Below are 16,970 nucleotides of genomic sequence, written 5' to 3'. Positions count from 1 at the left end.
CATAGTCACGTGCTACGTTTACGTGATTTCTACATGTATATGTATTATTGCAGCAATTTGAATGTTAACGCTAGAAGCTAAACAATCACATTGTATCTATAACAGATTTTCGATCGATGCTTCCGCACTGAAAAAGTCAACTCTTTTTACAGAACAATTAATTCATATTTTTCAAACTTTTCCCATGAATGATTAAATGTTTGTTAAATCGAAAGAATTTTATTTAATTGTTGTATATACCTTCTTGTTACATCCAGATCACTCTTTAACTCCGATTCACCAATTTATACCTCAGCCCTTTTCAAAACGTTTTTTTAATACTTTGAAAATTTGCAATCTGATCGATTGAAATCCGCCAAGACAACGATACAAAAGTTATCGCCTTTGTCACTAAATGCGATTATAAATCACGTGTCATGTTGCTCCTTTTAACTCTGCCGCGATATTTCAATTTCTTGTACGTATTTAATCTCACCATTAATCACGACTTTCGTCACAAAATTTTTAGCATCAAGTTGTAACGAGCGATCATACATATCAACGACGATCTTACGTTAGCTCCCTAAAGCTTAAGAAATTTTCTAACCACAGAGAAATAGAGTTCGGTTAGAAATGATGGAGAACACGCAGGTTAACCATCCGCAAGAAACCATCCGCCGTTGTTGGACATTTAACCGGAGCTAGCCAGAGCAAACGGATGTCGAGTGTCTTTAAATAAGCTTGTTTTAGCCCACGAAACCCTTCGCGGCATCGTATTTTTGAGTTAAATGGATCGGACGGTTCCTCGAGTGAGGTGCACTGGCATCGTGGAAGCCCGTTTCGTCTGTCAGTGACCTACTACCCAAACGAACGCTGCCAGAATAGAAGCTGAAGCGTGATCTCGACGCGTGAAGCGTGTCGTCGACGCAATATGTAATCGTGTCTCTTACACGCCGCTTTCACGACGCGACTTGACGTTCGACTTGGTTTATTGGGCCGTTGAAATTAATCTTTCGGTCCTTAGATCGTGTCTACTATCTGATAGAAGAAAGAATGTTCCGAAGCAAAGCAGCCAAAGCAGACGGTCCTTCGTATTGGTATTTATCAAATTTGCAATGCGTCGTGTCGAAATTTTTCAGCAATTTTTTGTAAACGTAGAAAATTCGTATTTTACGCTGGAGATAAAGTAAAAAATTCTTTCAATTTATGGTGATACCATAATCTCTATTTTTCTAGATCTTCCGCGAAACTATGAGTAAGGGTTGGATTAGATCGTTATTAAAATAGAAGAACATTACGCAATAATAAAATTAGTTATCAACCGCTATTCACAATTTAATAACGAAAGTAAACTAACTAATCCGTAACAGTAAGTTTTGATAAAGATAGAACAGCGAATTTTGATAAATCTATCTTGGAAAGTACGAGTAGAAGTTTCTTCTTCTCGCGTTGCATAATTTTAAAAGCCAGTGACGCTAATTATCACACAGTAATATAATAAACATTAGCGATCCTTAGTGCGAAGGACTTTCGAAGTAGTCGAAAATTGAGTAGCCTGGCAAACGATCTTTTCAGTTTTTCTTCGTCTTTCCGATATTTATTACCTCGACGAAGATGCGCCACACCGTGAAAGGGTAGATTCGTTTTCGAGCTTATTTCACAAGGGATTCTCAATGAAAATCGTCGAGCGTGAAATAAAGAAGCGACGAGCTTGATCGTGTAAAGGCAGGGCCTAGAAACCTTTAACATTGAAATATTTTTCAGCTAACTGTTCGGGATCGATTTCACTTTCGTGTCGTTTACTACTCGAGGTTTTACTGGAACTCCATATGCTTCGATATTCCCCGAACAAAAAGATAATCCTGGATAAAACGAAAGCTTTCTCGTAGCACGAAGAAGCGAGACTATGCTTTAAACCTATGAGATTTATTACCCTTTTACAAGAACTAAGCGGATGAATGTAATTCCGTTTAAAAAAGATAAAACGGTTTCAACATATTTATTCTTGACACAAATAATTTCTGAATATCTCAGAATTACTTTTCGTCTTTAAGGTTTGACAAATTTATTGGTTATTTGCAGTTTTTTCTCTCCTTTATAGCACGTATACAGTGATATACTTATCGAGATATATCTTCTTTGAAAAACTTGTTAACGTGCACGTTTCGTATCGAGTTTCTAATTAACGACGCGTCGAAACAAAAATTCAAGCGCAGTTTTATTAATTTTTATTAATTATGCTACACGAAATAACGAACGTTTGTCGCGTGTAGAATATACTCGTGTATCCAAATAAGAAGAAAAATCTGCGTGTTTGCGAACGTGATGTATATTGTTTATCTTCGCAAGACGAGGGATATTGAATCGGAAGCTCGATTTATGAATCTCCATCGATCGCCTCTTTTCAATTCAGGTAGCCTGGGCGAAGAAAGAGGTAAAAAAAAGAAGAAAAAGAAAAAACCGTAAAAGGAACAAGTATGATATACGGTGACATCAAAATCCTAGGCAACATTGTATTTCGAATCATTTTATTGAACGACATTTTCACGTGTCGCTCGCGGTGCTTTTCTTCGAGCGTCCTCTAGAAGCTTTAGAAGGCGGTCAGCAGTAACAGCAAAAAGGGGAAAATTTCCAAAGGGCCCACGCATGAGATAGTAGGAAGCCATCGAGTGTAAAGTCCGTTCAGTTCAGGTCTTAGCGAAAAAAAGGGACGAAAAACGGCATCAAGAGGGAAGGTAGATAACGTAGATAGATAAGAATATTAGGAATGTAACCTGAGGTCTTTACAACTCCTTTGGCTTCGATCGTATTACCACGATTTCGTAAAAAGTCGCTTTTAGAGAGTTTAACAATTTGTAGAAATTAATGTAATTTGTCTCTTGCTATGTCGATACGACAAAATTAATTCAAAGATACTTTAAGTCTGTCGTTACGAAGAGTCGTTCAGTTAATCATTTTTAGCAAATTAAAAGAGTAGGATATTTAATGAAATAAAAGAATACGACGTTAAATGTACATATCTTCATGATTTATGATAAATTGTTAATAGAAAATTTCATGTTTATTTGAAAGTGAACCGTCAATCATATATTGGTTGTTTTAATTTGTTTCAGCTGCACACCATCATCATCATCATCATCATGAAGGCACAGTTAAATCTGCTCATTGCAGCAGCGAGCCCAGGCTGACTGACAATGATATCAGCCCTGGCCTCAGAAGAAGAGGAAGTCGAAGAGGGCAAAGTATGCATCATAGTCATCACAGAAAGAGTAATGCATTTTTGGATGTTCCTGATCCCTCGACTCAGATTCAGAGGGAAGAAGGCGAAGACGAGGACAGTTACAGGCTCAGAAGCTTCAGTCTCACCAGCAAGGGTAAGTCTTTTCTATAATTTGATCAGAAAACCTGTTTAATTCCCCTTGTCAACAGTTGTCAGCTTAAAACCAGACGATAGTAATTTATCATCTACTTTTTTCACTATACATTTATTCCGAATAATAATTCCAATTCCTCTTTCACAAAACACGAAAATCACTCAAATTACAATCAATAACACGAAGAGGAAAATTAAAACTTTTATAAATATATAGATCATAAGATACCTATAACTTCTTTTTAATTCAATTCTGTCTATTAATTAATCCGCGAAAGAAACTTTTCTTCGTCATCCAGAAATTTAGAATTTTTCTTCCTAAAAAGAGAAATAACCAAATTAGCGAATGGTAACTGGTAGCTTTCACCCAGTAGTTCCAACTGTAGGACCAAAAATAGCTGAATTTCCACTTTTACTAATTTCTTTCTAATCGAGAGCGACAACCTAATCCACGAGATTCTAATCGAACCATCAAAATCTTTCGAGCCGGTAGCCTCGATTATAAATTCAAAAAGACACGTGACTCGATGCTTGTACCACGATACGAGCATAAACGTATATCAGCGACCAGTTCTTTGACGCGCAAAAAACGTTTCCGATTTCGTCCCCCGTGGACCATTTCTCGCGCGGTTACCAAATGTTTCTGTTGCACGGCAGGATCATTTTCCCCTTTAGTTCTCCGGGGACCATCTACGAGCGATTCCTATCAGGTTTATCGGAGACCTCGTAGTTGGAGTCTGGGCTGCTGCCTCGAATTCGTCGTCCGGAGCTGTGGCCTGCGCTCGTCGAGTGAGGAACTCGTGCCAGAAATACACGTTTTCGCGGTAGTCAGAGAAAGAGGGGCGAGAGAAAGAGAGAGCGAGGCAGAGTGGACGAGAGCTTAGAGAAGAAGGCAGTAGAGAGGCGAGATAAGCGAAAATAGAGTATCTATAGTTGTGACGTCGTACGGCTTCCTCGAAACCGGTTGCTCGCCACGCGAGAGCTTTCAGAGCCAACGAACGCGCGTGAAAGTCGTTTACTCGTTAATCCCCCGTTCCTGCTCCCGATTCCCAACTAGATTTTCGGATTCGTGTAATTGTAGATGTGGAAATAGCGGTCTTGGATCGAGAGAAGCTCTCACGGGTGTGCACGCGCGCGTCGACACCACCGGTCGTTAAAAAATCAATTACGAAAGTTTTAGTTTGAGAATAGGAAAATATTTTTTGTTAAATATTTTATCGAAATGCAATGCTGTATTGTTATTTTGATCGCTTCAGGGAATTTATAGAATATACTTTTTGATTCGTACTTTATCGTAATCGTGAACTGGATGGCAGTAGAACGTGGTCTTTTGGTCAGACATTACCACCGCAGGTAAACTGCTAGGATACTCTCGCGAAATAGGATCGTTGCTGTCGAGACGGCAACACCAGGTTTTAAAGTAATCGATAGATTATGAGTTTTTATGCAAATTCACATTTTTGTGAATATAATTAAAAAAGAAAAGTCGAAGTAGAAAATTGTTAAACGTATCAAGTATCACAGAAAATACCACGCTTTGGATATCTTATATATCTTTTCGTATTCTGTGCAATTTTGCATCTTTAAATTTCTAGTAATCGATATCTTTTGGGATAATTGAACGGAAACGTCGAATATAAGTTTAGTGCACATTTAGCATATTTTGGGAAAAGGCGGTTTTCAAGTTACACTGTTTCATAAATTTCAAACCTAACGTGCTTCTTTTGCTCAACGTTAGGCCTTCTGACAAAATGTTTGCAAACTGTGGTACTAAAATGACCGACACGCACTATATTCTAATATTTTTAGGCCATGGTTTAACGTTTTAGAACCATATTTTAATGTTAATTAAACTCTGACTAAAATATTACGTTGCACACTCTTATGTTCTAGGTCTCCATATACTAATTTTTCTCGATTAAATACCTTTTAAAAACTAATGGAAAAATTACAACTATGTGGAACATCATATCAGTTTATATAGATAAAACATTCTCTTTTCATAAGTATCGCATTTTTTGCACGACACGTATACAAATTTGCTCATTAAGTTTTTGACAAAGTTCATCTCTGATATTAGAATTTATTTCTTGTATAATTCATGTATATTGCTATTATATTTCCTTCTTTGTGATTGATATTTCAGCCTCCGTTTCCATTATGTTTATATACCTTCATCAATTCTGTCTGTTTTCGTTTCTCCTATTGTTTTCCTTTCGAATTGTTTCGTCTGCAAATTTCATTTGGAAGTTTCAATCTGTCTGACGAATTCTGCGCGATAAATCGTTGGGATATCCACGACGAGCTCTGAAAATATTTCGTGACGCTTGAAGCTATCGAAATGAATTAATAACGTTGCGAAGCAAAAGGCCTATGTCGAATGTTTTTTCGAGACGTCGGATTCATTCTTCGGGCTAATATTCATCTTTGCTATTTTATCCTTCGGTTGGCCGAGATCTCTACGAAAACATTCGATTCACGTGATCGCGAATATTTGTTGCTTCTTCTGTCTCCTCTCTCCTTCTCGCACGATCGATCTTCGATTTCTGCTGAGAATGATTGTTTTACACATTTCCTACCCTTTCAATTATTATTATCGCCGTTCGTTGAAAATCTTTCGAATATTACATTTTTATTGCGAAGATTCCGCTTTGAAAGATTCCGCTGCTGTCAAAGTAAATCAATTAAAACCTAATAATTTTGTGGAATTAAATATTTCGTATTTATTTAAGTATTTAAACGATGGTTTAAACTTTAAGTTCTTGTAAAGTTAAGCTGTTATATTAATTTATAGAATCGATAGCTACAACTCGAGCGAATTTGTTGGAAGTTCTATTTGAAAAAGTCTTGGCTGGCACTGATCAAAAGTTTGCGATTAAAGCTTCTTCTTCTAGTTAAAACGTAAAACGATCGATAGAGAAGTTCCTACGCTACTATCATTTAAATCTCTTTGAAATTTACCTTCTTACACCGTCTATTTTCCTTACAGGAAATTCGAAATTGAAAATTAAAAGAGACCAATCTTTAGTTTATATGCTTTGAAAAATTCTCATTTCCCATGAAAATCTCTTTCTTCTTTCAAAAAAAGTCGAGTCTCTTAATCCCATGTTACGCCCTCGATATTTCCAGAAACGTGTTGTCAGAAGTAGCTGTTTATAACGAGGAAAGTCAGCTAAAAGAAAAGCATCGTTTCCAGGCATTTGGAAACAGAGATCAAAAGTAAATAATCGCGAATTGGATGTTTAGCGTAGCTCGCGGGAAATCGAGTTCGCTGTCTTTAATCTAATCGCGTTTCTCGATTTCTCGTTAAACGATTTCCGGGGGACGATCGTTCGAAGGGAGGACATTTGCCTTGCAGGCGTGCGCCACGTCAGATTCCAGAATATGGCCACGGTTTGCTAGGTTTATCGAGTGCACAGCCTGCTGTAAAATTAATATTTCTTCTGGCAGTACTTGCTTCGTCAGCGAAATCTCACTTCGTGCATCTTTCTCGCGTAAAGAGGCATTAAAACGTTGATAAGCGCGATAATGTAATACACGCGTGAACTTTATCGTAATTTTTATTTCGAATTATATGCAGCGTAAAAATACTTGTTCCAGTGCTCAAACAATCTATTAAATGTTAATGACTTTATTAGTCCTTTGGTAATGTAATAAAATGAATTCGATATGAATCATTTATATAATAATTATCTTGTTGTATCAAGTACAAGAAACATATGTATATCTTCAACTTTCTGTAAGGAATAATTATGGTTTAAATATTTTCTTCAGTTCCTCGTTGTCAAAAGATTAATAACGTAAATCGGTAAATCTAAAAAGAATATTAATTCATCCTAAGCTTTTTTCGTTGTGATTCGAATATATTTTTTATTCTCTGAGGTAGTATAGCATACGAGAGATTGAAATTCTTTTGTTTTCGATACCTTTGTCCCATGATTTTCAATATTGATGCGCTTTTTCAATTTTCGATACATAGAAGAACTTATTGAATTTTTGTTCCATCAACCTACTAAAAGCTAAACGAAAGAGCGTTCGGTCTTTGCTTAAAGGCGAAGGGTAGATATGCCGAGGAAAAATGAAAATCTATCAATAACCGTAGAAATAACGTAATTGGAAATTCAAAAATTATACAGTTCGTCCTTCGCACATTTACGCACAGTACTTTATTCCGGTACAAATTAACTAACGAATACGCTAACTGAAAGAGTTATCTTTTTTTCAGCTTCTCGTTTTCAGTTCACATTCGTTAATTAAAACCGCGATATTTCTCCACGTTTGTGGCTCGTTTGCGTATTTCCCTCTTTCATCGGTGCGATTCATTTTATTTCCCTCTGTCTTCAAATTACTAATTGCAATAAAAAAATTGTGTCAAGAAGAAATTCCTTAGAATTAGTTCACGAAAGTATCCAAAATTCCTAGCAATTATTTACCTATATGTTATCACTGTAACTAGGCACGACTGTCGTGATCGTGTTAACGAAGTTTGAAATGGATCTGAAAATTGTAAAAGTTACGAGGTATATATCGGAAGTATATATCTACGCTTCACAAGTTATAAGTTCGAGGCTATCGTTCATGCTGTATAGGAATTTTGCATCAAGTGCATGTTTACAATAAACGTTCAATGATTTTTATATATGTTGCTAGATTGGTCTTTACCATTACTATGTATTTATATATACCTCATACATAATTTTACTATCGCAATCTTCGACAGTCGTATCTCGTTACAGTGCTAACGAAATTTCACAGAGTTTCACGCAACGCGTACGATATTATTGGTGAAAATTTTCTGTGACAAATATTCGAATACTTTCGCAAACCACTGTACGTATATCGTGTTACAGTCACAATCGTATCGCTTGCATCACTTTTTACAGCGAAATCTTATTACAATTTGTTACGTAGAATTCCTCGAAGAAACACATAACTCGACGATTCTAGAGAGATGATGTCATTACTCGTATTTGTTCTTTGCGGGGAAATTAATTTCCGGGAAATTTGCCCACGGTTGTTTGTCCCTACCGTAAACAAGAATTTACAGGTTGTACGACGAACCGTCGTTATTTCTCGTTAATCAACTTGGCACGGCTACCAGATGTGGATAGTGTAATACCACCAGGCCATTAACTTTGGCCAAATCCTCTTACAATTAGCGTCAATGAAATGACCGGCGGAAGGACGCTGAATCATTTAATATTTGAAGCTATTGAATCGATCGATGTTCAATGTGTATCGCTGATTTGTCGAGGTAAATTTGGTGTAGCGATATTTTAATGCCAGGGTAACCGATAAATTGAGCGTCACGAGTATGAATGGTATAAAATAAGATTTCAAGAAAGGTCAGTATTTTTTATGCTTCTACGCATAGAACGATTTATAGGAAAACGAATATATTTTATTTATGGAATATTTGCATGTTCTCTTGGTATGCGTACGTCCTTTTCGTGTTTTAGTTTGATATCCTCGTTTTTTATTCATTTATCTTATCTCGCCTTTTTTATTACTATGTCTTATCACGTTCAGTCCTTTTAATCTTGTTCGTCCATTTATCAGGCTTTTCTTCGATTTTTCTTTTTTGATCTACAAAAGTGGTTACAAATTTGGGATTATCAAGAATTTCAACGACTAATTTCAATTTTCAAATCAATTAGACGGAAAAGTTTCAAAATAAATCTTAATTTTACATTGGGTAAAATATTTTTGTTATTATAGATACAATAGCTAGGCGAAAGCGCAGTATTCAGTCGGTTTAATAGACAGTTTCACTTTGTCCGACAGTATATCCCACTCTGGCGTCCAATATTTTCTTCCTTGTAACACGTAAATCCCTTAACCCTCTTTGAAGGATTTAGGGTTCGACTATATACATATTACGATCCAACCGTTTCTCATCAGTATGATTTTTCTATTTTCATCTTTAGCATCGCGCAGGAGCAAGAACATTTTATTTTGAATCCTGTAGATTCTTTTTTAATTTTGAACTCTAATATTAAAAAAGAATAAGATTCTCTATATAAAAATGTAACAGTTTCTTTCGATCTCGCTATTCTCGTCTTCCAATTTTTCTTGCACGAGATCATCTCCAAATTTTCCATTAATTCTCGGACGTCAAAAGCTGAGCTAACTCTGGCACACGTTGATATATCATATTTTCTAGTTACCGCGTTACATTTATTCCGTCAAATCATATAAACAGTTTTGTTCTTTTACACGATCTTACCTATCACGTAAGGGTAAAAAGCTTGCTTCATCGTTACGAAATAAAATAATCGACGCTCGTTACAATAATCGAATCTCCGTTAAGCGAAACTTGGGAGCGAAGCTGAGGACGATAATCCGATAACCTATCGTCCAATTAATCGATCTTCCGATAATAATCAGCCTCTAATAAGTCGATACGCTTAATTTTCCTCGTAACCAGTCCTATATAGTTAATTTTTGGTCATCTATCGATCACGTAATAAATCGAAGGCCGCGTTATTACTTCGATGTTTTCGGTTCGAGAAACAGAGATATCATTTGCGAAGAATTGGCCGTCTAACAAATTGGATCAGTCTTGAGCGGTCGAGACTACCGTTTGACGATATAGCTGTCTTTCGCGCGAAAATAAAACGCGTTAACGAGATCATTTATTTTCTATTTCTCGAGCGTGCAAGCGATATTTGCCATGTTACTCGAATAGCGAAACTAACGGCCGCTTGATAGAAATTAAACGTCGCCTCGTCTCGCGAACGATTCTATCGTACATCAGGAAAATTCGACCACCTGTTACGATACAAAGTGAATCGTGCTTCTTGACTTACTGCCAGTTTATCTTGTTGATCGCATGTTCATTTACGGCAAGGTTACGTTGTTGTTACCGATCGTTTCGCCAATATCGGGTTATTTATACTTTATTTGTGCAATTAAGTCTGTCCGCCGCTAATCGACGTTGAATACAAATAAGGTTTCGAGCGTTCAACTAATCGTTCATTTATGTACATTGGTAAGCGAAGTATTTAACGAACGGAAAATTACGAGCAATTCGAAGAGAATGATTTGCACGTTACGGTAAATTAGAGAAGTATCGATAGCTACTGTTTAAACTTTAAACCGTCGATTTTGAACGATAGATATTTCTTTAGAATATTTAGTATTTTAAAACCCTTACCGATGGCAATGTATATCGGTGTCATATATACTATATCTATATCACATATACCAGTATATGCTTAAGCTTCCGATTATACATTTTATCGCGAAATAGTAATTCAGTATAAAAAATTAGAATAGGCTTTACATTTTACTGATTATTAACTGGCGATTATTATTAATTTCAAAACGTGTACATTTTCAATATGTGGATGATCATCGAATCTCTGTTTCGAAACTCTGTCGAAAGCTTTGGTTTGAAATTTCTGTCAGATCTATCATTCGTGTCTCGAATAGCGGAAAGAAAATTGTTTAAATGTAGATTATCAAAGGGATTAATCGAGTAATTAGGAAACGCGATTCGTTGCTCTCGTTTTACGTCGATTCTTTAAGCAACGATAATATCGTTTCAGAAGATCACAGCGGCTTTGTCTAGTTTCAAAGGTGAAAGGCTTGTAAAATGAAAATGAGAAACTGAGCGTCGAAACCAATAAGCGATATCTGCGTCTACGACTCTTCAGAGATCTCCCTCCCGCGGTTCGATTTAATTTCCCGACTTCAAACGGATGACATCAGCGAAACTCTTTTCGCTCTTTCACTTTTCGTTGATTTTCCCGATACTTATCTTAATCTCTCCTGAGTTTTTGCCAGTAACATCTCGTTTAAGCTTCTTTCTGAGATTACGAACCTTAAAATTAACCGCTTTTGCTGAGCATAGTCTTTAATGCAAACTTTAAGATTAACTTTCATTGAAATATTATCTTGTAATTTATGTTTAAGTATTTTCTTGCTACTTTTTACTTTTTAAAAATCTATTTTTCATTACTTTCAGCTAAATTTTTGGTCCTATCTCAACAACTTCTTAAACTAGTTTTTGGCTTCTCAATATTCTAGTCGCGTTAACTATTCCAAAATAGTTTATCATTCGATATTACGTTCGTTCCACTTCGATTATCTTCTTTTATCTCTAATTTGTGCTTTAAGAAACATCAATAGCTAGACCATGGATTCTTATACATTTATAGCAAATCTACATGTAACATTTAACGGAGAAACAAATGTTTCTTTAAATTTCATTACTTTATTTACGTTGCTAAAAATGAAAAATTGCACGAATATCCGCAATCTAGTAACTGATACACAAGCGTTTTTAGAGTTCCACGAACGATCTTTATCTAAACAACAAGCCATATTTAAACCATTCTCCTATTCTTCGTCTCAGAGCAACAAACTGCTCTTCCCACGTCCTAAATTGAATTTTATTATCCTGCCGTGAACGCTAAGAATAATCTTATTGTATCTACTATCTAGTACGGAAGAGGCTCTGTTGACTGTGGTTTAATGAAACCGGTGCGTTATTAAACGGGTCGGATTGTTTGCGAAATGAATATATGAATGAGTAAACGGCGTACCTTGTTCGACAGTGTCGAGACTAGATATCGAGCGTTCGCTCCGTCGTACGTCTAAGTACGATCTGCCAGGATATTCGAGAGGTCAACGAACACGGAACAGAGGGAGGGTTGAAGCTCGACGTAAGTAAACATAACGATCCGCTAACGTTTCGTTGCTATAGAATAGTAAATAATATTGATTCGCGTCTTGCCACGCGTCCGCTGTAGGCCATATTTCAGTATACGTTCCTTTTTTCGATTATTTTTATCGACCTGCATTGTTTACCGGGCGATATTCCGATATTAGGCCCTCGTCGGTGTTCGAGGGGTTACCGATAGTATTTTCGGTTATCGATAATTAAAATCGACTGCCAGTGAACGTACAAAGGGTGAGTCACCTGATGTTAGAATATAAAATTTCTCCCTTGTTCCCAGCGGAAAAAACACAATAGGGTGGAAGGTTGTTAGGAAGGGTTGGTATCATAATAAAATAAATATAGCGCGGGAAATTTTTTTTTTTTTTTTTTGAGGCTTCAGGATCGTTAATAATTTTTAAGGTAATTTTCATTAATAATAGTGATTTTTTAAAATAATTTTTATATCAATTTTTGTATCATTTTGTATCACGCTATTAATAATTTTTTATGGACTACCTAATTCTTACGAATGGTAATCCGTTTTTCATATCGCGGTCGATGTTTGAAACTACTTTGTAGTCGCAAGTCGGTTGTTTTCTTGTTTTATATTTGTTATTCATCTATTTAAGGAAGCTTTGAAATGCTAAGGTGTAAGAGGCATCTTCACAAAGACTTACATCCTTCCTTTTGCGTAAGACTATCTTTTGTAAGATAAAGAGATCTGCTCGTTAGAAGGTTAATACATTATGCATGGATGAATTTGTCTTTTATCAGCTATGACATAACAAAAATATATCGACACTTCGATACCCGTGTTACGCTTTGTCTTTCTCGTATCGTTCAATTTAATGAAAAAATCCGACTTTCGATTATATTCAATTACGACTGCTGATCTATATATTTCAATATTACAGTGGCTTTATGCTTATCGTTTCGTAAGTACGACTTTGGATTGGAAAATTTTGAAATTAGTTCGGGTTCAACTTTGAAATTAGAATAACAGGATATTTCGCCGAAAACGTATTTATGAAAAATTTTCATTACAAGTCCAAACACAAGTATATGCAACGACTTAGAGAACGGTGCATCGTGTGGAGAGTTGCTGTGCTACCTTTAACGATTTATGAAGGTTGTGGTCAACTTTATATTCAGGAAATATACGTGCATCTATTTATGTACCCGATTATAATCCGCTGTTACGGTCAAACATATTAACCACGTTAGATCGTATATTTATATCACGTGTAACGTGCGCACTTTAGCAGCAGCTATGAATTAATTAAAATCAAAATTCAATAACGATTAACGATACAAAATCACCTTTACATAAAGGAAACATGGCTTGTTTTCTCAAAGAAATAAGATACGATGAAATAAAAAAGGAAAGCACAAGAATAAAATTATTTCCCGTGTAAAAATTGTAGCGATAAGAATTAAACATTTCCTGGAATTTCATAGGAAAGGGGGAAAGTAATAATAACCGACGTTGGGTTTTTCAAAGCAAAGTGGACCGCCATCAGCAACAAGTCACCCTTGTTTCTGTTTATTTCTCTTCCTCTTTGCTTCCAGCAGTCGTATCGTACCAGACGTTCATCGCGCTGAAAGTTTCGAACGAACGTGCTCGACGAAACAGAAAAGGACGAATTATAGCGAGGAGAGCATCCCTCGTAAAACGAACGGTACATGTTCATAAAGTCGTGGAAGATCGTTGATCGATGCCGGTCATGTTTGCCCGTCATTTCTTCTCGCACCCTTCGTCTAAGTTTATTCTGTCCACCCATCGGATATTAGAATCGCTCGTGCTTCGTCAATTCCTAGAAAATTAATTTTTGTTATTTTTACGTATCGAAGATCTTACGTTAATTGAATTTTATGTGTACAGGAATTGTAATATTTCTATTTCCAACGGAAAGGTTCACGACAGGCATATAACTTCCATCGAGCAAATAGATACGTCGTTCGAGTTTGAAAGAAATTCGATATAAATGCAATTTTTTTTATTTAAATAATTGACCTTAATTTCTCCTGAAATTTACAATTTGTCAGGATATTTTTCTACAGTTTTCCAACACATACTCTTTCACCGTCAGTTTCAGAAACAGAATTGTTATCTTTCCTTATTATTTTTTTCCTAATTAAATATTCTACAATGACTTCTTCTTTCTAAATTTATGACATCGTTAAAATTCTTATTTTTTCGAAACTTCTTTAATCCTTTCTCTTCCTACATCGAAATAGAAATACCGTATCGAATTGAAGCTTTTTGTTATTATTTCGACATCGGTGATAGATATTTTTACTCGTATATTTAAATTAAACGATGTAAAAGGACCTTTGGTTCAGTTTGAAAATAATTTCATATTTCTGTAAATCGGAGGGATAAAAGCCTTCGACGATAACGATTTTATCGCAAACTCGAAAGTTACATCAGTCATAGAGTACGTCACAAGCGCGTGTAAAAACAAGTTGTATCAGATATAACTGCCGTGCACACGATATGCAAATTAAACTCTACATCGAGCTACGCCGATATCGCGGAGGAGCTGACAAGTTCATTTCCATTCTTTGTTCATCTTGTTCCACGTGAAACGTTTTTACGATTACGGGTCGCTACTCCCAAGCATAATAATCTTCGTCCAAGGATAATTGCAAATCGATCAAATCTCCTACTACGATAAAACTGTAGAATAATTTTAATAATGGTATTTTTATTTAGATCATGCATCGTTATATCGCGTTAATATCGTAAGACATTTTTGGAGCCTGTGATTAACGAACTTCGTTAACCCTATCTACACGATCTTAATTTAATTTTAATAATAACGCTCTTCGAAACATGCATCATTCACTTCGACGTTCACGCGAGGCCCTTAAAAAGTTTAACTACGTCAAAATTACCACGATCGATAGAAATTACCGCCTTAATAAGCCTAAAGCATAAAACTTGTACTAAAATAACAAAAATGAGAGAAAAATATGTAATATCGTAAATCAATAAAATTTCTATGAAGAATTACGAACCGATGATTCCGATTGTCTTAATAATTTTTATTGTTGAATATTTTTGAAATTTCCAGAACGATAGAATATTAATATCTTGATATAAAAATAATCGTCACGCGACCGTAACGAATTTTCACAATAGTTTAGCGCATACAAAGATAGTAATTAATTTTTACATGAAAAAATTGTTCTCTCGTTTTACGTACAAACCTATTCGAAACGATAATTCTGTAAATGGATATTTCGGGTCGTTGTTTTTGGATCGATCACGCAATACAATTATATCGATACACGCTGTTGTCGTTGCAATTATACCTCACGATCGCATTATGCGTGCATATTTAATTAAAATTGAAATACTAAACGCGAAGTTACCGCACGGTTAACTTCCCCCTGGCAAGCCTAGGCTGGTAGATAGTACGGATATAACGATTTGTTGACATTGCCACGGGACAGAAAATATACCTCGTATATGCAGGTGTATTTTCCGTCATAAACACTCCGGTGAAATTACCGGTCCCGCGATATATTTATAAGCACGGCGAGTATGCTTCGCGCGGCTATGAATAACGTCCCTTATTTTTCTATTTGTACGCGTCAAGTCTTTAATATTTAGCCAATGCCTTATAGCCATGTATTTTATTTCAACAACGATCGGTTGTCAAAGTTTGTTCTTTACCTTTTGTTCCTTTCGTTTTCAAATCGAAATACTTTTCCTTTTGTATAACTATGATTAATATTTTTTGACGATTTTTTCGAATGTTCGTATCGTTATCAAACACGAAGGTAATATTTCACGAGAAATTTTGATATAATGGTTTATTTATACTTTTTTGAAACTTGTTATCTTTGGCTGTTTGGATTCTCCAACGTAGTTAGCTTTTCCTTTATTTAAATTTTATTTAAATCGTGTTAAACCTATTAGAATCCTTTCGTGGATTTTAAAGTTCGATAGCTTTTTCTGGAATTCTCTATTTCCGATGCTGAAAGATTTCCGATTTTACAGATTTCAGTTTCACAGCCTTGGAATATTATTATAGATCCTGGAACCAGGTATTCCTCAGCAAGAGTGAACTTTTTTTACGCTGTACGGTTCTATCTGATTTCCTCTATTATCGGAAAATTTAATACTAGAAAATTGCAAAATACGATTTCAGCTTTAGAATCTCAGAATATTATTATAGATTCTACAACCTCGTATTTGCGAAAATGAATTTGTCGATGGCATATCGGTCTACTCTACTTTCTCCATCGACGATCGCGGTCGTCACGAGAAAGTAACGTATCTGCCACCTGAAACAATCTTCGCGTTAACCTTCCCGCGAAATTGCAGTTCAAGGTTCGGATTTGGTAGAGAACGTGTCACGACATAAATCATCGAATGCGTTCGCCGCGGTAATAAAAGTTAATGAAAGGGACCGGCTGGCGCAGCCTCGAAATAGATTTTATCTTAAAAATAAACGACGATCCCCTGGCTGGTGCTGGTTAAAGGAAAATCCGTGTTTACCAACAACGGCGGTAGGCTGCCACCTTGCCGCACGGAAAATTATTAATTACAAGCTTGGTTAACCGAGTGAAATAAAACGAAAATTTCTTTCAGGGTTCAGCGAGCATTCCCTGTCGAACAGACGAGCTGTACCGTTCGTACGGCCGACAATATATCGTGTGAGTTCATTTAACCAGTGTAAGACACACAACGTGTCTGCACGGTATTGCGTTTCAAAGTAATGCTGTAAACCGCTCTAAAAATATGGCTCGAAAGATGACGAGGCAGAACCCTTTTCCCCGCTCCACGATCGGTCCTGTAACTCGTTGCTTCACGGGCGCTTTAACGTGTTAAAATTTTGGAACAGTCGAATTATTTTGAAGTTTAATTATTAATCGTGGAAATGCGCTATGCGCGTTATGTAGGCGTAACTTGTATTGTCAGAATGTTAAGAAAATATTCGA

General features: G+C 36.0%; 1 protein-coding gene across 3 annotated transcripts in view; it reads left to right on the top strand.

The window, feature by feature from the left end:
• Rgk3 (Rad, Gem/Kir family member 3) overlaps positions 1 to 16,970 on the top strand; it is a 74,731-nt gene that overhangs the window by 8,955 nt on the left and 48,806 nt on the right. For all 3 annotated transcript variants that reach the window (XM_072012546.1, XM_072012528.1, XM_072012536.1), the window contains exon 3: positions 3,093 to 3,353. In XM_072012546.1, coding sequence (XP_071868647.1) covers positions 3,093 to 3,353 — 261 coding nt within the window. The remainder of the gene's footprint in view (positions 1 to 3,092; positions 3,354 to 16,970) is intronic.

Source organism: Bombus fervidus, chromosome 2 (assembly GCF_041682495.2).
Source record: "Bombus fervidus isolate BK054 chromosome 2, iyBomFerv1, whole genome shotgun sequence".
Classification (NCBI taxonomy): Eukaryota; Metazoa; Arthropoda; class Insecta; order Hymenoptera; family Apidae; genus Bombus; species Bombus fervidus.
Note: the sequence above shows the minus strand (reverse complement) of the source record. Positions and strands in the feature narration are given on the sequence as shown.